We start from the raw sequence: 26,708 nt of genomic DNA, 5'->3' as shown, positions 1-26,708 counted from the left end.
AACCTCCTTCAAACCTCCTGGAAAAACAGATGTCGAACCTTTCACAACACATTGGTTCAGAAGTAAAGCAACCTATTTAGCAAATATAGATTGCAGATATAGATTTCTGTATAATATCAGTATACAGGTTTAAGATTAAGATATGATGTTGCTATGTGAGGATCGATTGTTAGAATTGTAAGACTATGAAACGGAAGTGAGGGGGGTATTGGTTTTTAACCCTGCAGCAACAGCTTCGACGGTGGAAGACAACTCAGTTCAGTAAGAGTCCACAAAGAACAATAACAACTTTGAAATCGATCAAATCCTTTTTCACTCTGTTCTCTACAGGCAGACATGTGACACACAGGGACTGTCTTCAGGTTTACAGTGCTAAGTACTCACTGCCCACAGTGACCATGTCACAGTTAGAACCCACCAAACCTTTAAAGAGCAATGTTTTCACATCGAATAGATCAAGTGTGAATGTCCATTTGCTGTGAAACAGTTTTCAACATGACAATACTGCCATCTTGAGGGCTGGAACAGGAATTGCTTTCAGTAGGACAGGACGGTGTTGACTGTTGAACCTCCAGGAGCTGCACACGAAACACTTTCTTCAGTCTCCATCGTTAAATCATCACAGTGGAAATATTTTCTTTGGGAGATTCAATTGAGACTCTTCTAGTGTTCTGTAATGGTCTGATATCAATCTTAAAGTAGGTCTGTAATCCAGGCTACATATGTACAAGCACTATTCCTCACTGTGCTGTGTTGGATATAGTACTTCAGTGGAAACCTGGATCAGATGGGAGATAAAGTGTGTCCCTGCATGTGCATGTGTATTGGCGTTTCCAAACACACCAGGATTCCCACTGAATGAATTCCAACACACTGGCACAAACACAGTTCATCTTTCCACTGTGTTGTGAGCCATGTTCTCCACCAACACACTGATTGGACTGACACTTGGTTCTCTAAAACCAAGATTAAGCTTTACTAAATAAATACCCAACTTTTACTATTAAAATCACACTACTCCATCGTGTTCAGTTTGTTGTGGTTGACACAATCCCAATAAATGTAACTGTACATGAAAACAGAGGTTCCCAAACATTTCAGCCCCTGACCCCTAAAATAACTGAGCAAGCGACATGTGACTCCTCAGGAAACTGATCTTATCAAGTTAATAAACAAAGAAAATCCCCCAAGTGATCATGTTGCAGAATTTCCTGTGGTGCTGTTCAATGACCTGTTGCAACTGATGCAACCACCAATCTCTCATATTCACCTTAGGGGTCACATGATGTAGACAAAGACAATCAGAAGGCGGATTATCATCGGCATGGTTTTATTTTAAATATCCCTAGTATGTTTTAGCTTTTGGGAAAAAGGTATGGCTAGAATACGATCCTGCAAGATATTTTTTAAATTGTATTAGACTTCTGGAATTCATCTTGTGACCGTCCTCCTCTCTCTCACGACCCCAGTTTTGCATTAGCACAAGTGAGATAAAGACCTTCATATTAACACCAACCCTCATTAACAGTTTCATAGTTTCCAGCCTTTTAACAAGCACAACAGTTGAATGATAGACACATCAAAGCATATGATTTATTATCACTTTAATTTTATAGGGGAACCACAAGTACTTTAAAAGAAGGTTATACAGCGCTGTACATTTGGGAGCAGTACTGAGACTAGAAGAGTCATATCTTCTCCCTTTAAATATGATTCATTTAAATGTTCTATAATCTTATAATGATACAGTGATACAATAAAAGCTTGTGTAACTGGTCCTGCAGCTTTTCTGATATGTCGATATCATTTTTGTTGGGACTGTTATCTCCTTGTAGTTTTTCTTTTCCAAAAAAGGAAAATAAAAGTTATGTTCAAAAACCATACGACAGGCAGAAACTGCCAGGCTGTAATCCTGCATGACTCCCAATTCACTCACACAATAGAGAGAAAGAGAGACAGAGAGAGGGAGAAGGAGGGGGAAAAAAACGAGATACAATTTTCATGTTCTGAAGGCTGGTCTGTGATGGAGATAGGCATCAGTTCATAGTGAAGCACAGAGAAGCACAAGATATACATTTGCACTTTCTGCAACCTCGACTCTTACTCTGCCCGACCATCGACCCGCTCCAAGGCTCACTTCCATAGCTGTGTGCTCAGAGTCTGGCCTGATCCAGCTGCTGCCCAACCACCCATGGCTGACTGAGGCTGGCCAAAGGTCATCTGACCTCCTGCACCGTTCAGAGTCATCCCTGACATCTGCTGGTTCATCTGCAGATGTTAGACAGAGGAGCAACACTGGAAAATTAACATCGATGAAACATACAATAACTGATTTATGACGCTAACTTGTACTGAAGAGTAGAGAGCACGGTCTCAAGATATATTGAGACATGATTATCCAAATTAATCATATATTTGAATATATTCACACATTTTGCCTGTAAATGACCGATGCAGACAGATGCACTATTGAAGTCTGGTCCTTTTATTTTGAAATGGTAGTGATGGTAGGAGATACAATATACTTTTATTTTGAAAAGGTAGTGAAGGTAAAGAAAAAGACGTTAGATAAAATGGAAGGTGTGTCTGGCAAATGAATGAGAAATCATACTTTTTGTTGGTTTAGCACCTGGCTGATAAGGGCACAAGGTTTGTAGATATTTAGCTTCTTATTGTAGTTAATATAAAGAAAATTTAAAATGTACTTTTGCAGTTTTGCTACGTTTAAAGACAACTGTGTGAGTGAGTGTGAATATTTCTGCCAAGGAATTGATATGCCATTGGATGTCAGACTGCAAAAAGTCACAACTCTTTAAACTTCACCCAAAGTCAGAAAAGGTTATTTTTGTTTTTTAAGACATTCCTGGTGCTGTTTAAAACCTTTATAACAAAATGTACCTTAAAAAAAAAAAAAAAAACCTGCAAGACGCTAATGAACTCTACAGGATAAGCTGGAAAGATAATGAATGGAGTGGGGATTTGTGATGCAGCTCCAATTCTAAAATCATGCTTGTGCTGCCATCTAGCGGTGGATAAATGCTTTGCCCCCGCCCAGTACAGTATGGCCTCTCACAATGCACCATTGTGCAATGCATCACCACAGCTGGGTGCGGTCACACGTGTTAGAGAAGTTTCAAACACCTGACACAACCCGACAATACAAGATTTACTGTTGAGTTGCTTGTTTGTTACATAATCTCATGAGAGCTGCAGTGACAGTGTATCCGTACCTGACCCATGTTCCACTGAGCCTGCTGCCCGGGCTGGATGGCGTACATGCCCTGAGCAGGCACCATGCCTGCAGGCATCGCACCGCCCTGTGGTCCCATCATTCTCGGGGCCATACCCATCACACCAGTGGCGGGCGCATTTCCCATGAAGCCGTTGGTCATTGTCATCCCGACCATCATGCCCGGACTGGGCCCCATCATGGCTGCACCGCTCTGAGCCATCATGGCACCCATGACGGTTGTGGATGGCATAGCTGTGCCCATGCCGGGGAAGGCCTGATAACCAGCAGGGGCCTGGACAGGAAACTGCATCTGGGAGGGGCCCATGAACATGCCAGCTGAGGGAAGACGTAGGAAAAAGAGGGAAGAACGTTATGCACACTAATACTACATCCCAGTATCTTTATGTGTAAGATGAGGCTGATTTCCAGAGCATGTTAAATATTTGGCTGTATAATAATATGTTTGAGACACATTTGTTTGTATTTCAGGCAGAAGTATTGGGAAAATTCGGTGGTATCGAGTTGGAAAATACTATTTGCTCTGTCTGGAAACCATTCAAGTGATGTCGCTTGGCAAAAAAAATATGTCACCACAGCTGAGAGGAGAGAAGGCAAAGCTAAAAAAACACTAAGAAGAAAGGTACATGGACGGACAAGCAGAGATTCAATCTGCAGCTGAGAAAAACAGACCGTGGCTTTATTCACTAAACAACTGATGATAAATCGTTGTTATGTGCGTGTCCAGCGACCACAGAGCAGAATGGTTCAAACAGAGGAAACCAGGGCTGGGTATTAAATCGCAGCAATTTTTTGGGAACAACCTAAATGTGACCAGAAAGTTCCTTATTTAAATTAAAATATTGCTTATTTAAGACAAACAGTCAAACTTCTGGTATATAGGACAACATTTTATATTTGAGAGGCTTCTTTGCCTATGGAAAAGGTTTTTTTGATATTTTTCTCAAGCTATTAAAAAGGTTTTGTTTTTGTAGGCCTGGACCCCTTGAGCCCTTTGTGATGTAAAAATGTAACCGTCATTTTAAAAATACGTGGCAGTGCATGGTGGTTTATACAGCGGTATTTCACATCAACTTGTGTGTTGATGAATTTCAGACGAATGCAGCTCTCACCAGTGGGCTGCGGGTGGGACATGCTGTTGGTTCCATAGAGGGACAGGATGGAGTCCTTGGACAGGGGCTTCTTGACCGTGTCGTCTGTTTTAGTGGTGCTACTGCTGTCGCTGAACAGATCGAGCTCTCCCTGCCCCGACGCAGAGCTGGCTCCCACTCCTGCTGCGGGAGCTTGTGTTGGAGTGCTGGCAGCGTTACTGGAGCTCACCTGGAGGGAGGAAGAAAATCCAGAGGTTACCATCATCGGTTTTGGTGATGAAAAATCGGATTTAATGAGTTAACCCCATAAAATAATTACTTTAACTGTTTATAATAAATACAAAACATCACACAGCAAAACTAGATATAAAATCAATTAGTCCTTTTTACGTATGGTCTCAAAGCTTTTAGGTGGAAATCTTTGAATTTCCTCAAACACAAACAGTGATACTTTTTGTAGGTCCAGTCGACATTTTGGCTACTCTCTATTAGCAGCTATCTCTTTATGAACGTAGATAAATGAAAAAGTACAGAGCTGATGCATTTTCGGTCATTGTGTTCCGCCTCTGCTCTACACACGGACTGTTTACCTGCAGGCAACCAAAACCTGCTTAAACGCGATTGGTCAAATTAGAAATGGAAAGCAGAAGCCTTTCCATCCAAAAGTCTAGTTCCTCACAGATTCTTCATACTCACATGCACAATCTGTTTACAGAGACCACACACTAGAATAACTGTGAGTCTGGGCCGTTTTTTGGACCTGGTTGTCATACATGGGCAAACAGCCATGAGCTGTATTTAGCCAAAATTAACAGGATGGTTTCCACATTTTATCCAGTAATAAATGGAGTGATAATTGTCTGTGCTGCACAATAACATCCCATAATTCAGCTGTGGCCTGGTCGTAGCTTGTTCAGCCATAAAAAAGGTTAATTAAATCCCCAACATCGCACAAGTTATTTTAGTCGCAGTACCTGTGCCAAGACACAGTTAAGTAGCACCATGAGTTTATATTTCATACAACACAAAGGTCTGGTTTTATTCTTCATCTGTCTGTCTGTCTCACACACACACCATCTTTCGCCCCTGTATATCTCTCTCTCTGTGAAGCCCAGTTACTACAGTCAAAGGGCTCAACTTCAGTAATAAGACTAAATAAAAGAAATTTGCTTGGTTACGATGCAATGGGGTAATTTACAACAAAAGACAGAAAAAACTTCCTGCAGAGATTTTTCAGTTGGGTAGATGTAAACATGGGCAGCCCGAACAAGAGCACAGGAAACTATTTAAAAAAGGGGAAAATGAGTCTATAAATTATATTGTCAAACATCAGAACATCATCATTGTTTAAAATGTTTGTTATAAATACATATTGCTCCTCTCAAATATGAGGGTTTGCTGCTTTTCTCTGCTTCTACCGTTGTAAATGTGTTTGGTGTGTGTTGGTCAGAAAAGATGTGCTTCGGAGGACTTGATTTGAGCATGTATCACCATTTTTGGAAAAATAATAATCAATAAATGAATGGCTAGTGTAAATGATTATTGGCTGCAGCGTAATTTTGAATGTTAAGTCAATAAACCTGATTTGCTGGGTTTATTTTCGTTATTGCGTTTGTGCCTGTATTCCATTTGAGGCCATCCATCTGGGTTGTTGCCGTCCTGTGGCCCAACCCTGCTGCTGATAATCATTTGACTTTTTATTTTTTATCACACATTTAATTTTGGTTTTTACACCAAGACAACCATTAATGTTCAACCCCGCTGAGCAATATTTGAATCTGGACTTGGGAGTTATTGTTTGGTTTTACCTGAGGAAACTGAGCAGCGGATGAGGACGAGGGGAGGGGGTTGGATACCATGGGGCCGAATATATCCAGGTCATTGTTGTTCTGGCTTGTGCTCGTGCTACCATTGTTAGCTGATGCAGCTGTTGGTGCGTCTGTGTAAGAAAAGGAAAAAAACTGGTTTTACAGGTGTAACATAACCATACATCATTAGGAAAGGCAACACTGTAAGAATTCAGCATAATTCACTGATTCTCAATGATATTCTACCTGCATCTACTAAGAACTTATGAAAAATCATATATTAAATCCTAATACAACCTCTAACTGCAGAGAAAAGTGGTTTCAAACCAACAGATCTCCTGTTTACTGAGGTGGACTGTGTACCATTTGTATTTATTTAACTGCAGTGCCCTCCCACTGCTGTACAACTGCCAACACAGTGAGGATAATGGTTAGTCCATAAAAAATTAATCAGCTTACCCATAGTAGCTCATCAGCCACAAAACAAAAATAAAAATAAACCTCCCATCCAAACATTGCAAAACCCCTCCATGCCAATCAGTGGCAGAAACGCCATTATCTCAACATTGTAAATGAAACAGCTATAATGAAGTGTTGTCGTTTAATTACTAACACCAGAGCTGTTGCATTTAAAAGACAGGACACAAATCAAATACAATGAAAACAATAACATGTAGTTTATGAAAAACAGCAGATGTAAACAGATATATGTCCAGACAGAAATACCCACATAACAACTAAGCACTGAAAAACTGACCCAGCAGTGGATCCATGAGCAAACCTAAATTATAAAAACCAAAATGACCTCACTCGCCACTGTTTCATAGGATTAAGATGACTGTGCTGTGCCATCACTGGAAATTATTTTGTCTTCTTTCTTTGTGATATTTAACACTGATCCTCCAAAATAAAAGCACTAAAAAGGTGTACACCCGCATTGAAAGTGAAACAGGAAGAAACTTCTCTATGGTGCGTGAGTCAGCAGCTGTGGCACTTCCTCTGGATAATGGTGGTTTACTGGTAGAAAGTTAATGCAAAGCAGTGGGGGGGACTTATATAGTTTGCATTAGCCGAAACTTAAAAGAACAGCAGACTTCATTACAGCTCAGCAGATCCCAGATCCGTGAGGGTTCTGTCTTTAAGGGGAAAGGGAATGTACACTCACACACTTCCTGTGTTACACAGGCACTAATAACGATCTGAAAGAGGAACACAGTCAGCCTTTTAAAGAAGATCTCTGAAGTCAATTGCCTGATTAATACGCATCAACATGTTTAAAACTTGTTTATACTCGCACAAGACACCGTGGCCAAGGCCTCTGTAGATCGCGTGCAAACTAAAAGCTTGCACAGAGGCATTTATGGGTTCTGAGGAGCACAACAAAGTATTGCAGCTCTCACACTCAACACAAAAGATGGCAAGACGTCATTTCTAATGTGTGCACCCTTGCACTGGGGACAATAAACCAGCCTGTACAGTGACAACACAAACTGAAGACGGGGACAGCAGTGTTTCCTACCCATTATCTTAGCCGTGGCTGCCCACCATGTTCTAATTTGTCCTGCCACCGTTTTATAATGACCCACAAGAAAATTGATGCTTCTCTTAATAGCATAAGAGATCCCTAGGGTAGTTGTTTGCGCCGTTGTTTGCGCCGTTGTTTGCTTGTAAAGCTGTCTGCAATGCTATTTGCTCATTATATGCTCATTCTCCCTCTTGCAAACTTGTCCTCCAGTCCATGTAGTTTTTACCATCCACACAGACAGCCAGACCTCGTAGTTTCAGCTCCAACTGTGAGTGTACCCTCTAGTGTCACTCAAATTCAATGCTGTTCTCTTACACGCGGGAACTTCTCTGTCATTTGTTTTTTGTTGCACATGAGGTGCACTCGTGCTACCATCAGACTGGATCAATCCTGTGGGGGACAGTCAGGGTTTGGCCCCGGCTGAATCCTGAACCACAGTATCACAGCCCAGTGCAGCCCTCCTCTGCTGTGAGGGAACAGTGGTACACAATCTGAGGCAGAACACAACACCAACATGCTACACCCAAACAGTGTAAGTCAACCTAAACCCATCCTATATAAATACACTGTTGTTCCTATAGTAAATAAGGACCAATAATCGAGAAATACATGCCAACCCAAGTCCATAAACATGTAACAACCGGCTCAACGAGTTTGTCCAGTCATTTGTTATGTCAACAATTACAGGTTGAGGTCATAGTCTGCCTCACTCCATGGGAAATATCCCAGTCACACTGTTTATGTCCGATTGTTTTTAGTTTCAGGTAAATGACACTCACCAAGGCCTAGTAGGTTCACAGCAGGTTCTAAAGTCTTTGAGGGGCTGATTTTGGGAACTGGCCTGGACTCTTCACTCTTTAAAAAAATAAAAAATCGTCAGAATGGGTCAAAGACAGTGCAGAGGAGCATGTCCATCCATCTATTCAAAAGGTGATGTGTTCTGATACCTTGGTGTAGGATGACACCTTGGTTCCTCTTTCTGGCTCCCTCTCTTTCTTGCTGTCTTTAGGCTGAAAACACAAAAGAAACTCAACATGAACCACAGACATAAACATGAAAAACATTGATGGAGGAGCTTAATCAACTTCATGTTAAAATATGGAACACTTGTTTGTACTTACACTGCTCCCATTGGTCACATTCTTGCTGTAATATTTCTTCTTCTCATATTTATCCCTGATGAAGAATTCCACTGCTCTGGGGTCAGAGTTAAAAGGAAAAATAAGCAACATACAAACTTAAAACAAATGACTTTCTACATCATTTCACTTTTTTCACGTGCATGTGCTCTGGGATGAAGGATACTGGTCTGTTTGAGGTCTTCTGAAACTATCTGGAAGGTTGGCCTCATAAAGCTTCCTGGCCCTGGTGTTACCCATATCCTGTATACTCTGAAATAAAAGGAAAGACAGAAGGGTTAATAAGAAGAGGGAAACTTTTCATGAAGGCCCACTGAAATATTTAAAGGGGTTATCCACTCTGAGTTTATTAGTTTGCTCATCATCACTCGTCCTGCTAAGCCAGTGAAAAAAAAGAAGCTTTCTGACGGATGAGAAAATAGCCCTGATGGTGTATCACAGTTTTTTTGTTATCTTGGCTTGACACATTTGGGGAAAGCTTGTGTTGCAAACCAGGGGTGTGGAGTTTGTGAGAGGTGAGTGTACTGTATACTGTGCAGGGCTGGTGGAAGGCTGGAGGGTGAAGATGGGAGAGATTCTCAAATTTGGGTCAAACTACCCTGTCTGATGTGAGTCATTAATATCTGCCAAACACTCTTGTATTAAAAAGTTGGGGTTTATATAGAAGCTTTCAGAAAACGTACTTCACAGTTGAACTTATGACTTGAATAGCCTCATTAATGGTTATTTGCAAGATGAAAACTGGTAATTATGGTAACGTCCAAATGAGCTGATGCGGCAGCCTAGCAGGCTATCAAGTTGCGTCATGGGAAAGGGAGGACACTCGATCCACACTAGGGAGTCGGTGTAAACTGTGCCCTATACTGGGATTACATCCTGAAAGTGGAAATGGTAACAGGTTTGAGGAACTGAAAAGCCTGCAACCTTCTGGTTAGTGGACGACCGGCTCTACCCCTTGAGTCACAACCACGCAGTATAAAAAGTGTGCATATAATGTTCATATTCTCCATATTTGAATGTAATTTTTCTATTTTTTATTCTCAATTCTTTTGTCTATTCTACTGATCTCTCATTTAGACTACCTGCTGCTACAAGTGGATTTCCCCAACATGGATGAACGATGTTGATCTTGTCTTATCAACGAGTAAACAGTACCTGGATCTGCTCTGAGGTCCATTGGTCCAGGTTGACTGACTTCACTCTGGATATGTGCACTCCCAGGTTTCTGTGGATGCCCGCACATCGGATGCACATGAACACTCCCAGATTCCAGGATGCCCATCTTGGACCTGGCGAGGAAAAAACACAACAAAGGGGATTTTGTTTTAAATGGAGAAACATACAGTCTCTGAACTCTTTATTAAACAGCCAACATGGAGATCACTGTGTGGTTTCAGCGGAGGAGCTACCACCGGCAGTTAGACGCCTGTAACACCCGGAGCCTGCGGTGCTGGAGGCGGCGGGGCAGAGACGCTGCCGGAAGCTTATGTTGGTTTAGAGAAGTTAGCTCGCTGGTTAGCCACTTAGTTTAGCTCAGGGGGAAGAGGTGTCAGCTGACTGACCTGAGCCAGTAGCAAACTAGCGGGTTAGCTTAGCCAGGCTATTCAACGCATATGTTGTGTCGCTCCTCGGCGTTAGCGGCGGATTCAGAGTGAAAGTGTGAACTCTGTGGAGGAAGAGAGGAAATAACGAGTCGACGGGGTGAACGTCGCACCTTTCGCCTCGCAGTCGGCGCAGTACTTGTTGTCTTCCTCCCTCAGCATTTTGGACAGGATGGCCTGGTGCTGCTCGTTCAGTTTCAGGGCCTTCTCTCTCTCCGAGCGGGTCGCCATGTTCGCGGCGGCGGCGGGACGTTATCGACGAGGAGAGATCTGCGAGAATCAGTCGATCGAAAGTCGTTTCTGGTAAAAGACCATAATCAGAGGACCGGACGCCTCCGAGTAGGGAAATGAAAACACCCGGAACCGGAATCCAGTCTCCGCCCACAGGAATTCGAGAGCTGACGCGGCGTCGGCACCGGATTGGACGACGGTGCTGACGTCGTCTGACGCACGGTGTTTTTTTTTTGTGAATTAAGTTTTTCCATTTTTTATCAAAAAACCATCATGAGTTTATCAGCTCTTTGTAAGTGATACATTTACTGGAGACATTTCTCTCTCTCTCAGACTCCAGAGCTGCAGATCACTCAACTATTATTATAGTATTATTATTAGTGTTAGTCTAACTTCATCAACAGGTGCTACTATCATTGATAAAATCATTACATCTATAAATATCATTTTATTAATTTTGTTATAACAACCAGTCCTATGGAGCTTAAAGGCATAGTTACCCCAAAAATGAAAATTCCCTCATTATTGCCGATGGAGGGGTGGGTGAAGTGTTTGAGTCCACGAAATGAGTTTCAGGGGTAAACAACATTGCAGCCAAATCCAATTAAAATTGAGGTAATTGGGGACTCCTTCTTCAAACGTATAAAAACAGAAAAAAACATAAATCGCCTCCATACTGCGCCTGTGGTGTCATACAAGTGTCCGTAAGCCCCGACATTCAAACTTGACTCGAAACAGCATCATTTACTCTGTGTTTTTTTTCCTAGACGTCTGCTGTTATCCTCCTCCTAGTTCCTGCTGCAGTAACTGCAGCTATCACAAGTTCTCACGAGAACTGCAGCAGGAACTAACTCCTCTTTTCCTAATGTCTTCTCCACTTAACAGAACCGGTAGAGGCAGATGGCCGCCCAGTGAGTCTGGTTCTAGAGGGGGAACTGTTGTGTTTCTCTATTCTATTGTAAATTCTCGACCTAAGTGCTTTGAGATTATGTACGTTATGATATGGTGCTATACACATAACATTAAATTGAATTTCTGCTGGTTGCTCATATTAATAATGAGAAGATAATCATCCTATGAATGCAATATAGCATCACATCAGCTCCAAAGTTTATTGAATATGAACAAGAAAATATAAACAATCTAATGAATAACTTGTACATATATACAGGTATATCTGTAGGCCTCAAACGTGTTGTACACTCTAAATAAAACTGAACATAAGAATTTCAAGGACACTGATAAACACTTACATACTATACATTGTTTATTACTAATTGAGTGTTAAATGTAAAAGAGTCCATGGTTATTCTGTACATACAAACAGGATCTTAACATAAAACCTACTTGTATAAAGCCTAAATGGGCAATTCATAAAATGCTATCTTTGAAATGCACACACACGCGCACACACGCACACGCACACACACACACACACACAATATACATACACAACAGCAGCACTGTACAAGGAGACTGGAATTAGAAAGACATACAAATGGTGCCCGAGATGGCTAATGCACCACTGCCCTAAAAGAAGGTCTCCAGGCGGATCTTGAAGTGATTCTCCTGGTGCCTCACTGCAATCCCATAGCGGAGAAGCATCTCTATGTACGGTGGCCAGAATGTGTCATCTATCGTCACATAGGTGTCGTGTGGTGTGCTCAGGACCTTGTTCATGAGCACCTTCGGGGGAACAGGAGATAGAGGTGAGACTTGGGTTAAGCACGTCTACAATCATAGTGCAAGATGATAACTTTTTCAGTGAAACAGAAAACACTACACTTAGACAGGAGAAGGAGAGAGATGACAAGGGAGCTGCCTCACACCTAAATAAAGGATATTTATGTTTAAATGGTATGCGTCATTGCCACATACTCAGCTATATTTGTGGCTGAGAATTACTATGACATACTACACACATTCATTATTGGACTATATGTGGAGTGCAGGGAGTTGATATGGTTGGTGCCCACACCCTTAACCCCTTATCATTCTGAAGCAAAATGTGACTGTGTCTGACTGTCTGTAGAGCTGTAATCAAGGGATGATAGGGATGGGAGTATGACTCTATATCTCTATAGGAAATATAAACAACTAAAGTATAGACATGGTGTTTATTATTGTAAAATACCGCACCATTCAACAGCTACCACAGGTGCATCACAACATACTTGTTTTTTTAGTTTTTTAGAACTGTTGTGAAAAATAAAAATACCAATACAGTATTAAAATTAAACGATCTGCACAACTGGGGAACCATCAGTAGCCTTCAGTTTTCATGAAAACTTGTTTAGTTTATCCAGTTTGGACGACTGTAAAGAACACGGTGGCCTCCATAGAGAGGAGCCGCTCCCGATGTAAATATAAAGTATTTAAATATAAAGGGCCCATTCTAGGGTAAAGAAAACAACAATTTGTACAATTTAAATAAAACACACTAGTGAACACATCACTAGGATTATTTTATATTCAATTTCTGCCTGTAGAACCCTTTTACCTATATTTTACACACTGGACCTTTAAGGAGATGGGTCCTGGTTTTGTTTTCTCACTTTCTTTAACAAGGCAAGTTAGGGCGTGAGTCTCGGCTAAGGTATTTTTTTTATGTGGGCAGCATGTTCCTCTTACTATTTCCTCTTATCCTCACAGAATAACAAAACTCATTAAAGTCAGGGTGAAAAATGTATTTGCCCTCGTGGCTCTGTTGTTCAAATAATTATCTCTGAAAAGGTCTTCAAATCCCTCATCAGAATAAAACTGGGGTAAGCATCTGTTAGGATTAACAAATCTTAATATTAGATGGTTTTACAAAAACTCAATTCAATTCTTATTATGTGGTGCACGAAAACTGACCTCCAGGATTTCATTAAGTGAAATCAAGTTTTCATTTATCCCCAGTTCAATGTTCTGAAAATGAAAACAAACGATTGTAAGCAGCACAGACATTCACATGTTGATAGTCTGTAAATGCTCAGTCAGTCATGACAACACAACACAGGCCACTGCACCTTCTTCTTCCTGTTTGTACTGGATTCAATCTGAGGGAGAGGAACATGCTTCTCCAGGACGTCCCCCAGACACTCCATCAACCTCTCCTGGTACACCTTCATTTTCTGGATTTTGGCCTTAGTGTCCAGCAGTACACTGTGGAATGCATGTTTCAATTATTTTTTACATAATTATCCTCTTCCCACATTCCTACTGCACTTCACATGCTGTGCCGCCTCTGGAGGAGATGCACCTCATAGCGTGGAGTCCTCTGGTTCTGTGTGACTTTGCCACCATGCTCACCTCTGCTCTGATATTTTCTCCTTGTCCATTTGAAGTCGTTCAGCGTGATCACTGGCCGCTATTAGCACCTGTTTCTTCTCCTCCAACCACTTCAGTTCACTAAGAAACACAAACACAAAACGTTCAAAGCAATAAACAGAGCAAAACAAAAGAAAAACCTCTGCTGAAATCACAACTGAAAAGCATTTACGTGATCTGTGACCCAGTTCAGACCAGGTATTAACATCTGTCCTGAGTTATCCAATCACAAGTGGTCTACTCTACAGGTCTGAACGCTCCAAAATGTATGTATCCTCAATGTGTCCCATCCTGGGCCACATACTACTCCGCTGACTTCAACAAAAAATCAAAAGCGTTTTTACTCTTCTCAGATCCCATACATTGATTTGTTTGTGGCTACAACATCAATCACTGATCTATTTTCATTTCAAATGTCTTTCCTAGCAGGGCTGTGCACAGCTCATAGATTCACTCAGCTCCTCTTTACTCTGCACACACAAACATTGTGAACTCTGTAAACTCAGACTGGGTAGAAACACAATTTGTTTTTTTTGCAAACACAAATGACATTCGTGATTATTTGCATATAGAGCAGGGAAGTGAGATCCGATGACAAGTGGTCACAGAAGATCGGATCTCTTGGGACAAATGTTAATACCAGGTCTGAACAGGATTCAAGACCGGACCTGAAGTGTGGTTGTAAAAAATATTACATACAGTTGTTTGGTCTCTCTCAGTTTGTCTGTCTTTGCTTTGTAGCAGGAAGCAACCATCTCAAGTTCAGAACACAGCTTGAGCATCTGTGAAAAACAACAGTGAGAAAAGGGGATTGCATTACTCCAGTCATTTATTTATGCTATTTTAGTGAGACAATGTATCTTAAATGTTGCAGTTTATACATAAACACACCTCCTCTTTTCCAGCTTCGAGTAAAACCTCTGAATTCGCTGCCAGCACTAAAAGACACAAAATAAGTTAATTCATTATACATATGTAAATTTGGTCATATCACACATTGGATGTAGCATATTTAACATGAGATTTGAAATGGGAGATGATATGGACACAACACCTGAACTAAACTTCGATTGCGTGATTAAACAGTGATGCACCATTTTAACTGGCATAAAACTGAGGCAGTTGTAAACACTTACAACATGGTTAGATCAGTGTTGATGAAGGACTTACATTTAGGCTCCACTGCCTGCCACTGCTTCAGTTCAGCTTCTGTTGCAATCAGTCGATTCACTGACTATTGTAGATGAATATTCACATGGTAAAAACAACAGACAAACACAAAACATTTACAGGTTATTAAATGGTTGATTGACTATTCAATTATTTATATGCATTAATGTTATATTTTAAGACTGACAAACAAATTTTCAGACACCCAACCCTGTGGTTATTGGACGACCTTCTGACCACCCTCAACATCTTTGGAACCAAAAGGTTTTGTCATCCTCTGACCTGCTGCAGTGAGAAGGTTTGAGCATGTTTTTAAGTGTTGCTACTTATAAAGTTTAGTGGTATCTTGGTTTAAAAAAAATATCCCTCACTGCTCCAAATCCAGTTTGGAAACAAAAACAAACAAAACCAATTTGAATTCAAGTGTGTGAATCTTCATCCACGTGTGTGTGCGCGTGCACTACTACTATTACAAGTACTAGCATTGAGTCACAACGTCAACATGATGACGAGCATCTTTTTAAGCAGAAATGTCCAATACTTCCTGGTTCTAGCTTATTTTCATATATGACACCAAACTAAATATCATAGCCCTTTGGAATAAAATAAGAGAATCAAATAATTCCCCTAGGACTCAGTGTATGTACACAAACAAACAATTAACAACAGATTACCAGAAACTAGCAAAATAAGTGTGACCACTATGCACAATAGAGTTAAACTGTACACGTAGTGCACTGGGAAACAAAATGTGCAAGGGTGGACAAGAAACATTTAACCACTACATTTAACCCCTATCAAAAACATAATTGTGAAGTTTTAGCAAGCTTATATATTTCCTTAAAAAGGACAGAGACATTAGGATGGTGCTGCAGAGAATCGTTAATAAAGTTAATAAATGAAAATGTAAAGTCTTCTCACCTGCTCCTGTGGGTTCTCGCAGTAATCTGGTTCAGACAGTATGATCTCATTCTGAAGCTGCGGCACAGAGACACAGTTGGTCACAGTGAAGGGTCGGTGTGTGTGTGTGTGTGTGTGTGTGTGTGTGTGTGTGTGTGTGTGTGTGTGTGTGTGTGTTCAGGTTAAAGCTTCTTACCTTCTCCAGCTGAGAGAACTGCTCCTCACACAGCTCCAGCAGCTCAGCCTGAGCAGCGTCTGACAGCTCTCCTGCTGCTGCTGCATGTTCAGCTGCCCCCAGCTCAGCCTGACACACACACACACACACACACACACACACACACACACACACACACACACACACACACACACACACACACACACACACACACAATAAGCAGATAAGGTAAGTGTTGTTTTTACCACAATGTCCATGTCACAGGGAAAGTTGGCGCGTGTGTTAGGTCTTAGCTGTCCGCAATTCACGGCGGAGAAATGAAAATGTGTGAGTTTACGTTAACGGAGCAAATATTCTCATTCACGAATAGGAACATATCACACTCTACATTACTGTGTCGTTACGCGATTCATAAGACTTCGTCCAATATCGTGTTTTCTTACCATCGATTGTGAAATGTTCCCCTGTGAGCGGAAGACAACAACAAGGCGCCTCCTTTTCAAAATACCGCCAACGTTGATGACGTCACGTCCGCGACAGCGCGCGGAGCTGATGCTGCGCAGCACCGCGCAACTGCAGAGAGGGATGTCCACAAGTGTGCCATGAACAGCGAAGGTCTGCAACTTTTTAAAGTTCAAATATACACAAACACAGAAAAAGCTCACAGAGATCACACACGTCCAGACAGAGACAGTGTGAATGTTCAAACACATGAAAGGGGATATTTAGACCAGAGATGGGTCAGAAAACCTAACACTTACACAAGGGGCTAGGAACAAAATAAAAAGAATTGACATATATCCTTAGAAAACATATTTGCTTCACATCTGTGCAATCTCTCAAGCGATGAGCAAAATGATTTTAAAGTCATTCATAAACTATTCAAAAGAGGGCTTGGAACTTTCCTACAATCTGATGATATGTTATCATGATAACTAACAGATGAGTTTAGATAATCCAAATAGATAAGAATATGGGAAATGTTAGAGGTCAGGTTGTAGTTTACTTTAAGTGACAGTTTGTAATATCGAGCCAAAATTTGTTAGAAACAGGACTTGAAAAAATAAATAAATAAATAACAGGGTTCTAAGGTTTCGTCCGTCTTAATACAAGGCACAAGGGTCCACTTCAAAATTAAACCCTTTTTAAGAAATTTGGCTGCCGGGTAAACCTCGTGAATTATTTTAAAGTGGGTCTCCTCCACCTTTGGGGAAGTCTGAAACCATGACTCTACCAAATAGGTTAGTTTTCCACCACAGTAATGCTGTTTTCTGGGTAAATGGGTGATTAAATATAAAACAATTGGTTCCCTCAGTTGTTTGTAAATACATAAACACAAACAACATAAAACTGCCGTTATCCACAATACATCTGACAGCTACAGTCACTGGTTACTCTAAAGATGATGTTTACACCATAGACAAGCTTGACTATCTTATATATTACAACAACAAAAAATTCCTGATGTGTTTATTTGTAAATAATTGTATTTATCCATAAGGAACTTCATTAGAGCATCAGTGCGTATCATCCACATATAATGCCACTGCATACCACATACGACATCCAGAGAGAAACCAACAGTGGTAAGCACAGTTGATAAATGTAATTGTAAGAAAAAGACAATCAATTGTGTCAAAATTAAGTGTCAAAATAATAGATCAGCCATTAATGAGTCTGATGGATGTCGGAACAAAGCTCGACATGGCTCTGCTAGTCCTGGCTGTGAGTGAGCTGCATCTCTGGCCACAGGGTAAGTGGCTGTATTGGCTGTGTAATGTGTCTGTATGGTCTGAGGCTATTTGCACTACTTTTATCCTATGGTACTTTTGCATTAGCAGTAGGCTAAGAATCCAATATTATATAGGCTAACCCATCCTGCATTTAACTTAAATAAGTTAAGTGACATTCTGACAGCATGACTTGAGGGAAAGTTAAAGATCAATACACTGTCATTATTTTTATTCAGCATTGTAAGATAGTACACATAAAGTGATTCCTGCAATATGCTCAGACCCCCTCATGCATTAATCCCAGCAGCCAGTAACACAGTGTGTGTGTGTGTGTGTGTGTGTGTGTGTGTGTGTGTGCGTGCGTGCGTGCGTGCGTGCGTGCGTGCGTGCGTGCGTGTGTGTGTGTGTGCAGTAGGTGTTTAGAGGGTGTGTGTAGTGAGGTCTGCTAGTGAGTGTGTGCAGGAGGTGTCATTCTGGTGTCTGAATGTTCCGGACAGTCGACCTAATGCAGTGCTGCACAGTATGGGTGAAAACTGACTCCAGGGGACAATGATTCTATGATTGTCCTGAAAATGGCATTATTAGCTCTGATGACATTTCTGCTGTGAGACAGATCTTCCTGCTACACTACAGGTTGTATGATGGCATAAGAATTGAATTCCTGAGCAGATCCAAATTAATTCCCAATTATTTCATGGACTTTCAAAACAAAACAAAATGTATTTTTCTCGAGGATAAAACTTGACAATGGAGGCCTTTTTCATTATTCTATGTAAACTTCTTTTTCTCTTTATAGATTACCTTACATCAAGATACAAAACTTGCACAAGGTACCTAATCGGCCTGATACTGATGAAGCAAATAAAGTAATTTAATACGTTATTAGTCAAGTAAATATTCAACATTTACTTGAATATTCAATTTTCAGGTAAAATAATATTATATATTATTCCTTTTGCAAAACACACTGAAACACGCACACACACACACACACACACACATCATGGCTGATTAACTGCTCAGTGTGGTGGAGTTCACTGTCAGGTAGTCACCAGTAGGTGTCTCTGTTTGCCTCTGCTCAGACTCGAGTTTGCAGCTTCAGTCAGCACCTGCACCTTCTGGTTCTTCTCCCACTTCTCTCCTGTATTTTTTTATTTCATTGTCTCAGCCTGAACATTGACACTTTTCTTATAACCCGTGTAATTTGGTCTGACTCATGATTTAAAGAATGAATCCATCAGATGTGGATGTGCTTATAGATGGCGATGGCACTTGTGTTAATTTCACGTCATTTTATTTTTTAATTCAACTCTTTATTATTTATTATGTAAGTGTTTTGCTCAAATTAAGTTGTCCATCATTTCTATTAACTTAATCTCATCAGGCCATAGTGAGACAATGTTTCCCTTCTTTACCTTATGTTACTTGACACCTGCATTTATCCATAATGGTGTTTTATTTAAGCATATGTATGTGCTGCTAAGGATTTGCAGAATAGTTTCTTTACTATAACGCGTTTCTTTGAAATCTTGATTCACGTCTCTGCTGAAAAATACTGAGTTAATGGTGCAATATTGACGATATTTATTTTAGACCTTAACCAGCATCAGCCCAGCAGAGGAAGACCTGCTTATCATGAGCCAGCTACAGCAAATATTACAAGAATCATTTAGTGAGTCATTAAATAATTCAGTGTAAGACGGAATGCTTTGGACATTTCATATTGTATCTACTGTGTCCTCAGCAGCCTCTTGTTTGCCTTGTGACTCCTCACGGTGTGAATTGGAAGCTGCTTTAACGTTTGTTAAACCATTATTTTCTCTATTCTGCTGCCTCTCTGTAATATTTATCATTGCACAAACTTAGATCCCTGAGACCTGCTGTCTGAGACTGAGGCAGATTCACTTCCACAGCAATTAGCTGCCATTCTGTGATTTGTTTTTTTATGGATTTTTCCTACTGAACAGTGCAGAAATGTACAGAATACACGAGACAATCTGCATCTCTTTCTCTCTTTTCTCTCACACACACTTGTTTATTTATGAGACACAGGCTCATAGGTTTGCTGTTGTTTGGTTGTAATCATGTTAATCTATCAATGAATTTTTTGCAACAAAATTAAAGGAGCAATTTAGTCCAAATAACCAGACTGTGTCTGAGTGTTTTAATCTGGTGGGCATGCAGCCGCAGAAGTAGAGAAAACCATGTACATGTATATATATTTACTGATTTTCCTGGTATATGATTTCAAGCCCCATCCCCAAAAAATAATCACATAGCCTGGATTATTTGAATGATCAATTAGAATTTGATTAATATGCAAATTTGCGAACAAACTGTTCCATTTGAGCCTTCAGCGCAGCCTAATTAATCAACAGTTAAAGGAAATTAATACATACATCAATTCTGTCAGGAACATGCTTAGTTCAATCGCCCGTAAAATTGAAGTTTGAAGTATTAACTGGCTCCACAGGAAGGCTATGATTAAAACTCTACAATTCAGCTCTATTTAGATATATAGAGTGATTTAACTGCAGGCAGATATAAAGTCATTTACAGATCTCCTTTTTATACTTATTCAATAATAATAATGGTAGTAATAATAATAATAATTTGAAATTGAGGGACTGTTTGAGGCCTATGGATACACATTGTTTTCACATTTTCTGTAAGGGTTGACCTAATTAATCTTTTGTAATGTTTAAATACTGTCACTCAATGAGTGTCTGAAGGACCAGTGTCTTAATTTACACTTTGCACCTGAGACGTTACCACAAGGTGCAAATAATAAGAGCGAGAGAGGGAGAGAGGGAGTATAAAAAGGGGAGGGGAAGAGATGAAAAGAGAGGGCTGTACTATTGTTTCAGTAGGGACTCATGCATCAAACTTCAATTTTCCGCACGATTGAAGTAGTGATTTTTTCCATCTTGAAGTGAAATACTGAAATACACTTAAGACCTCCAGATTAATTACCACGAAGTGGTCCCTCAGACTGTAGTATTACTTATCGCTGGGCCCGCCTGACAAGCCCTCATAAAATAAGCAAGTGGAATCCATAAACTTAGCCTGCCTTAACACTCTCTCCCTTCATAAATATGCTTGATTCAGAATGGGGTGCAGAAGACACACACACACAAACACACACACCCGCACACACACGTACACACACACAGAGAGAGTGAGAGTTGGAATATCTAATATGTGAATCAAAGAGTCACTTTTTTGTTTGGATGTAGCTTTAGAATAAAGTTTTACCGGTGATATTTGGCTTAATAAGTGTTTTATAACACACTAATGTCTAAATGTAAGCAGATACAGGAACAAAGTGTCTTACTGTACAATATTTATCACCAATGTTAATTTCTACAGCAACCACATTTATATATTATTTCAATGGATTTACTATATATATTATTACAGAGGCTGCATTTATGGTGCCCACAGCAGGTGTTGGAGTGGGCAAACACAAATACATTATAAAGGCTATACTGCCTATACGTGCTATGTGAGGGATTCAAGCAAAGTTATGTTTTTTTATTTTAAGTATATATTTTATAAATCTTTTTAATTGATATCCTAAATAAATATATAAATAGAGAGACTGATTTATATAATTTACAATAGTTTCAGTTATATTATAGGAATGTAAAGTTCTTCCCATCATCCTTAATGATAAAAAAGTAAGAAACAAAGAGCAAACAGAGTGAAAGAGCTGAGAAGAAGACAGCTCCACTTATCGTTAGTGTTAACAAAGAGGGTTAAACGGGAGGCTGCCTTTTGAATTCCTCTTCTGGACACTCTCTCTTTCTCACATCACCATGTTTTCAGCTTCATTAAACTCCTTAAAGACAAAAGGAATAAAGAGGCAGGAGAAGAAGAAAAAAAGATGAGGGAAAAAACTAACAAAAGAGCTCCCTAACCAGACTTTGGCATAAATGTCACAGTCCAAACTCTTTATGGCTCCCTACTTAACATTAAAAACACTCTCAACAAAAATCCATTTCTTGTTTAGAAAACGTTCTTGGACAGAAGTCAAACATATTATTCCGCCGCTAAAAAGCGGAGGAACACAGGCGGCTCACAAAAAAAGGGCACTTTCATTGTAATTCATTGACTTGTTCAAAACGCCAGGCGAAGAAAGGGGGCTAGACATTAATAGCCGCAGATGCCCTCATGAAGGGAGGGTCTATATGGCCTTTGTTCGCGCCCAGTTAAACAGTTTAAAAGGAGGGTTAACTCAATCCATCAAATTGTCTGAAATTGTGAGGAAATTTCAAAAACCATATGGCCTCCAAACGTTTGCGTCCTTTCTGTGCGGTGGGACACACTTGTCTCAGTATTGCTGCCTGCGGGGGACCGGCCCTGCGCCTTTGTGGCCCGTCCCATCAGGGAACTGCTGCTCATTTGTCCCCACTTTTCATGCTTTACGCACAAAATTACGGCCCAGTCCCGCAGAACAAAAACAGGGCTCAATAAAGGCCCGGAGAAAACTGGCCCAAAACTTTGTGTTTTTTGTGGCATCCTCCTCTTTTTTTCTCTCTCCCCCCCCCGGCACCAGATTTGTGTTTCTCACATAAATTTTTGCCACGAATGGAGAAACACGTCTGAGGGTCAAGAAGCCACGATACGCATTTAGGCTGCTGAAAGGGGATGTGAGATTCAAGCCACAAAATGTTTAGAGCATCATAGTAGAAAAGGACACAAAAGGGACAAAATAGTTGAGGATAATAACTCTAAATGGGCCGATTTTCATGGGCTTACACGCCCAGATTTGGCAAAGAGAGCGTGTTACTAAATGATTTTTGTCTCCAATAGATACAAAAAAAACCCTCTAGGCTTTTATATCCACAATAAATTTTAAAAAAAACTCGATGTTAATTCAAGAATTGCAACATAAAAGAAATATTCAGAAAAGCCATTTTATTCCCATAGTAGCCTATATACATTACAGTCTGTGCATTGGTTTTTCAAATAATGTCCTGAATTTAGAAAGGCACTTACAGGTGTACAAAACATAACAAATTTAGGCTATAACTGTAAATCTATTGTATCCAAACAATAAATCTGAAAGTAGCCTACAGCTCGTCAAAATCACCGCAGTGTTCTCTGGTGTTGTTCTCTCGCCATCGCTGGAGCATTTTCCCAGGATCAAAACGCACAAAAAAGCATGTGAACGTCCGAGTTGGCCTTTTTCACGTTCAGCATCATCATCATCATGCACTGCAGCAGCGGGGACCACTAATATATGAACTGAAGGCAGGTGATGATGAAGAGGAGGAGGAGGAAGAGGAGCCGGCAGTGACAGAAGTGACTGAATGGCGACTTGGCTCACGGAAAAGACAAAAGCGTTTAAATTAAAAAAAATATAATATTATAAAGTCAAAAATAAATAGATAATGATCACAAATCAAATCATGCATTTACATGCAAAAGTATGGAAAACTGGAGCACTTTGAGTGTGTGTGTGTGTGTGTGTGTGTGTGTGTGTGTGTCACAGGCCTTTAGGAAAAGCAATGGAACAGGTGTGTGCGCGTGTAAATGTTTATGTGTGGGTTATTGTGTGCGTGTGTGCGTGCGTGTTTGTGTGTGTGTGTGTGTGTGTGTGTGTGTGTGTGTGTGTGTGTGTGTGTGTGTTGGCCTGTAGTGTAAAAAAATAATAAGTTACTCATGTCATGTTCGACCATATTGCTCTGATTGCATGGAGTAACAGTTCGCGTATGGATACACTGTAAAATACCACTGCATATTTCTGGTTCAGTGTTCATGCTTCACTATGAATAGGTCTATCTGTGCCGATATAAAAGTCATTACATTTTGGTACATGTTCTGAGATATGGTATACAATATAAGCAGTAAGTTACAAGTCCTCGGTGGGATTTTCTTTTTTCTCTCTATCGTCTCTCTGTGTCTGTTCTCGCCTCCTCGGCCCCACGCTGCGCCATCAGTCATCCACATCAATCTCCACGTCCTCGTCCTCTGAGCACTCTTTACTCGTTGTGTGGTCTGAGAACGGAGACAGCGGCGACGTCCGCAGTTTCTGGCCGAGCTTGCCTCCCCGCGCCGGGGACACGGGGCGCGGGTGGCCCAGCGTGCCGTTGGCGCATTTCTCCAGGTCCGCCAGCTTGGCGAGCTTGTCCAAGGGGACCTGGCCTACGGCCTTGGCCGACTCCACGTCGGCCTTCATCTCTTCCAGGTCCCGTTTTAGCTTGGCTCTGCGGTTCTGAAACCACGTGATGACCTGCGCGTTTGTCAGGCCGAGCTGCTGCGCGATCTGGTCCCGGTCGGCGGGGGACAGGTACTTCTGGTACAGGAAGCGCTTCTCCAGCTCGTAGATCTGGTGATTGGTGAACGCCGTCCGGGACTTCCGACGCTTCTTCGGGGTGGTCCTCTGGCCGAACAGAGTCATCCCGTCCCGGCCTGTAAGGGTGGAGAGGAGGCTGAGTGAAAACCACTGAAATACGCAGGTGCTTGGGTTTTTTATCCGCACCGCTGCAGTGCGTGCGTAAAAGTGATCACATCGCAAAAATAACAGTGGCAGTGATGTGTGAATCACTAAAACCTTTAAGCCTTATGGGAACAGGTAATTACAGGAATATTACACAGACACCACTGGGAAATATTGAGCAGCAGACACATGAGGCCTTAATATATTAAAGAAAAGCTGTGGCGATTTATTTCGATGAAGAACAAAATTACCACGGCTTTGTTCGATGAGACATTTTAAGAAGAAAAGTATGCATTAATTAACGCAACAGAAAAAAAGTACTGTTGTTTTGAGAAAGCTAATTTAACGACTATGAAATGAAATATAATTTAAATTTGTCCAGTGCAGGCCTTTGCGTAATTTAAAGAAGAACATAAAAATGCATTGGATGAAACGACATTACAAAAATGTATTAGTGACGCGGTGACTCAGTGCGGATGGATCTTTACCTTCCGCCGCCTGTAGCACGCTGACTTCCAGCCCCTTGAAGGTCTTGCTGGCCAGCTCCTCCAGCGCGCTGAGCGGGGAGGTCTGGTTGAGCAGAGCGCGGCTGGACAGGGGGATGCTGGACGGACGGTGCTTCTCGGAGGACGAGATGAGGTGCGCCGTGCCGCAGATCGTGTAGCTGCGCTTCACGGACGGCTTGTTCAGGATGTCCTCGATGCTGAAGGGGGTGAGCGGCTTGTTGGAGTTGGCAGGAGGCGGCAAGTGGTCCAGCGGACTTCGCCTCCTGTTCTCCACTGCATCACATTTGGCCACCTCTTTGGATGTCATCATTGGTTTGCGCGCAGAGTTTACGCAGGACTTCGTTGCAATAGTACCAAAAAGAACCAAGGGAGGAAAGTCACATAACACTTAGGGAGGTTCGAAGAAAATAAAAAATAAAGATGCAGAGGGGGGAAGAAAAGAAAATCTTATTCCAAAATGGGGGGGTCTTCAAAGTGTCGATCCTCGGGAGCAGCGGGTCCGCAGGAGTGAGATGCCTCCCTGAAAATGGCGAGGTCCACAAGAGTTGACGATTACTAACAAGTTATCGTCGATTGGTAGGTAATCAATTATCTCCAGTGGCACTTTCGCCCTCTTCCCTTTCACTCTTTGACTATGTTGCAGTCCAGTGCAGGGCTTTTTGCGACTGGGGGTGTCCCATTAATTAGGACGCATGGCTGGAAGGAGGAGGAGCCCGGCGGAATTATAATGCTTTGTGCTCTTATCATCTTTGGTCTAATTTAGTCGTGTGGTGAGATACCAGAATAGGTATATGGGGTAAATGAGGGGAAGCAGAGAGAGAGAGAGAGAGAAAAGGAGAGATAGAGAGGGAGAGAGAGAGAGAGAGAGAAAGAGAGAGGGATGAGGAGGGGAGAGAAATCACAATCCGTAGCCTACTTAAGCGTTTTTACGCGTAAAACTTCCAGTTTCAGTCCAGCAGCATGCAGGGGTTTCTAGTCTTTTATTTTAAAAAAGTATATGGATTATCCGGATTTGATTTGAAAAAACGATAAGTCCTCTCAGGGGTTTGTTGTAGGTGTCGCAGCCATAGTCAGGAGGATATTTTCTCTCGACCCAAAGCGTGGATGATCCTTTGTTTTGTAAAGGTAATGTAAGAGCTGGGCCATATATCAGCTCTGACGATACCTCCTCTGGGGCGGGAGAGAAGGAGCAGCATGCATCCCTCTCAGCAACGCCAGAGCTCGGCCATAACTCAGGCGAAAGGGGCCGCTTTTATATCATCCGAGAAATAGTTCATCTCCTCTCAAATTTCCCCGCGTCCTCCAGGTTTGACATGATGGCTTTATCTGGGTGCTGCTCTCTAAACGCCACCACAGGCTGTTTGCATAAGAAAAACTATCTTTGCAGTGGAGGATAAAAAACATTGGAGTTTTTCCACATCGAAATTGTGTTCTTTTTCTGATGCAAAGAAATGTAAATAATTGTTTTTATTTATTTAAAGACGTTGCAGTTTTTATTTAATGCTTTTTATTTAATTTTCTTTTGTTAAAGGGAACTTTAGTGATTTTAAAAACTATAGTACATTATTATTTTAATTATTATGTTACTGGTGTCCTTTGTTGTTGTTTTTAAATATATTAAATAATAATAATAATAATAACGATAATAATATTTAACAATATATATTTTTTGCTTCATATTTATGCCAGATTAAAATGCTGTAAGTGAATATTGTTTTATTGTAATAGTATTACGTCACTGATGACCAGTGGAAAGAAAACATCAACGTGATAATGATGATAAATGCAAATTCGCATTTTTAGCCGATTTGTTATTTCAATG

General features: G+C 41.0%; 3 protein-coding genes across 3 annotated transcripts; all 3 read right to left on the bottom strand.

The window, feature by feature from the left end:
- Positions 1-1,589: 1,589 nt before the first annotated feature.
- Positions 1,590-10,814, bottom strand: LOC118122843 (stromal membrane-associated protein 1-like). The gene is made up of 10 exons (XM_035179735.2): positions 10,528-10,814; positions 9,969-10,102; positions 8,980-9,065; positions 8,796-8,871; positions 8,622-8,684; positions 8,454-8,529; positions 6,150-6,280; positions 4,363-4,570; positions 3,231-3,568; positions 1,590-2,268 (listed from the first exon to the last, which is right to left on the bottom strand). Exons 1-10 carry the CDS (start codon positions 10,643-10,645, stop codon positions 2,134-2,136), a joined length of 1,365 nt encoding a protein of 454 aa, XP_035035626.1. The 5' UTR covers positions 10,646-10,814; the 3' UTR covers positions 1,590-2,133.
- Positions 10,815-11,743: 929 nt separating this feature from the next.
- cenpk (centromere protein K) lies at positions 11,744-16,755 on the bottom strand. Its single transcript, XM_035179832.2, has 10 exons — positions 16,646-16,755; positions 16,224-16,331; positions 16,049-16,105; positions 15,128-15,191; positions 14,849-14,895; positions 14,657-14,739; positions 13,940-14,038; positions 13,657-13,792; positions 13,502-13,555; positions 11,744-12,331 (listed from the first exon to the last, which is right to left on the bottom strand). Exons 1-10 carry the CDS (start codon positions 16,646-16,648, stop codon positions 12,176-12,178), a joined length of 807 nt encoding a protein of 268 aa, XP_035035723.1. The 5' UTR covers positions 16,649-16,755; the 3' UTR covers positions 11,744-12,175.
- Positions 16,756-23,876: 7,121 nt separating this feature from the next.
- Positions 23,877-25,196, bottom strand: lbx1b (ladybird homeobox 1b). The gene is made up of 2 exons (XM_035179843.1): positions 24,869-25,196; positions 23,877-24,352 (listed from the first exon to the last, which is right to left on the bottom strand). Exons 1-2 carry the CDS (start codon positions 25,194-25,196, stop codon positions 23,877-23,879), a joined length of 804 nt encoding a protein of 267 aa, XP_035035734.1.
- Positions 25,197-26,708: the final 1,512 nt, after the last annotated feature.

This window comes from Hippoglossus stenolepis, chromosome 2, assembly GCF_022539355.2.
Source record: "Hippoglossus stenolepis isolate QCI-W04-F060 chromosome 2, HSTE1.2, whole genome shotgun sequence".
NCBI classification, from domain to species: domain Eukaryota; kingdom Metazoa; phylum Chordata; class Actinopteri; order Pleuronectiformes; family Pleuronectidae; genus Hippoglossus; species Hippoglossus stenolepis.
This window is presented reverse-complemented; position numbering and strand designations above follow the sequence as displayed.

Coding starts and splice junctions, on each gene's coding strand:
- LOC118122843 (XM_035179735.2), bottom strand. CDS start 10,645: ATGGCGACCCGCTCGGAGAGAGAGAAGGCCCTGAAACTGAACGAGCAG. Junction 10,103..10,527: donor CGCCGACTGCGAGGCGAAAG/GTGCGACGTTCA, acceptor TTTCCTCGCCAG/GTCCAAGATGGGCATCCTGG. Junction 6,281..8,453: donor TGTGAACCTACTAGGCCTTG/GTGAGTGTCATT, acceptor TTTCTTACACAG/ACGCACCAACAGCTGCATCA.
- cenpk (XM_035179832.2), bottom strand. Junction 14,896..15,127: donor GCAGGCAGTGGAGCCTAAAT/GTAAGTCCTTCA, acceptor TGTGTCTTTTAG/TGCTGGCAGCGAATTCAGAG. Junction 12,332..13,501: donor CACTTAATGAAATCCTGGAG/GTCAGTTTTCGT, acceptor GTTCCCCCGAAG/GTGCTCATGAACAAGGTCCT.
- lbx1b (XM_035179843.1), bottom strand. CDS start 25,196: ATGATGACATCCAAAGAGGTGGCCAAATGTGATGCAGTGGAGAACAGG. Junction 24,353..24,868: donor CGTGCTACAGGCGGCGGAAG/GTAAAGATCCAT, acceptor CCACCCTTACAG/GCCGGGACGGGATGACTCTG.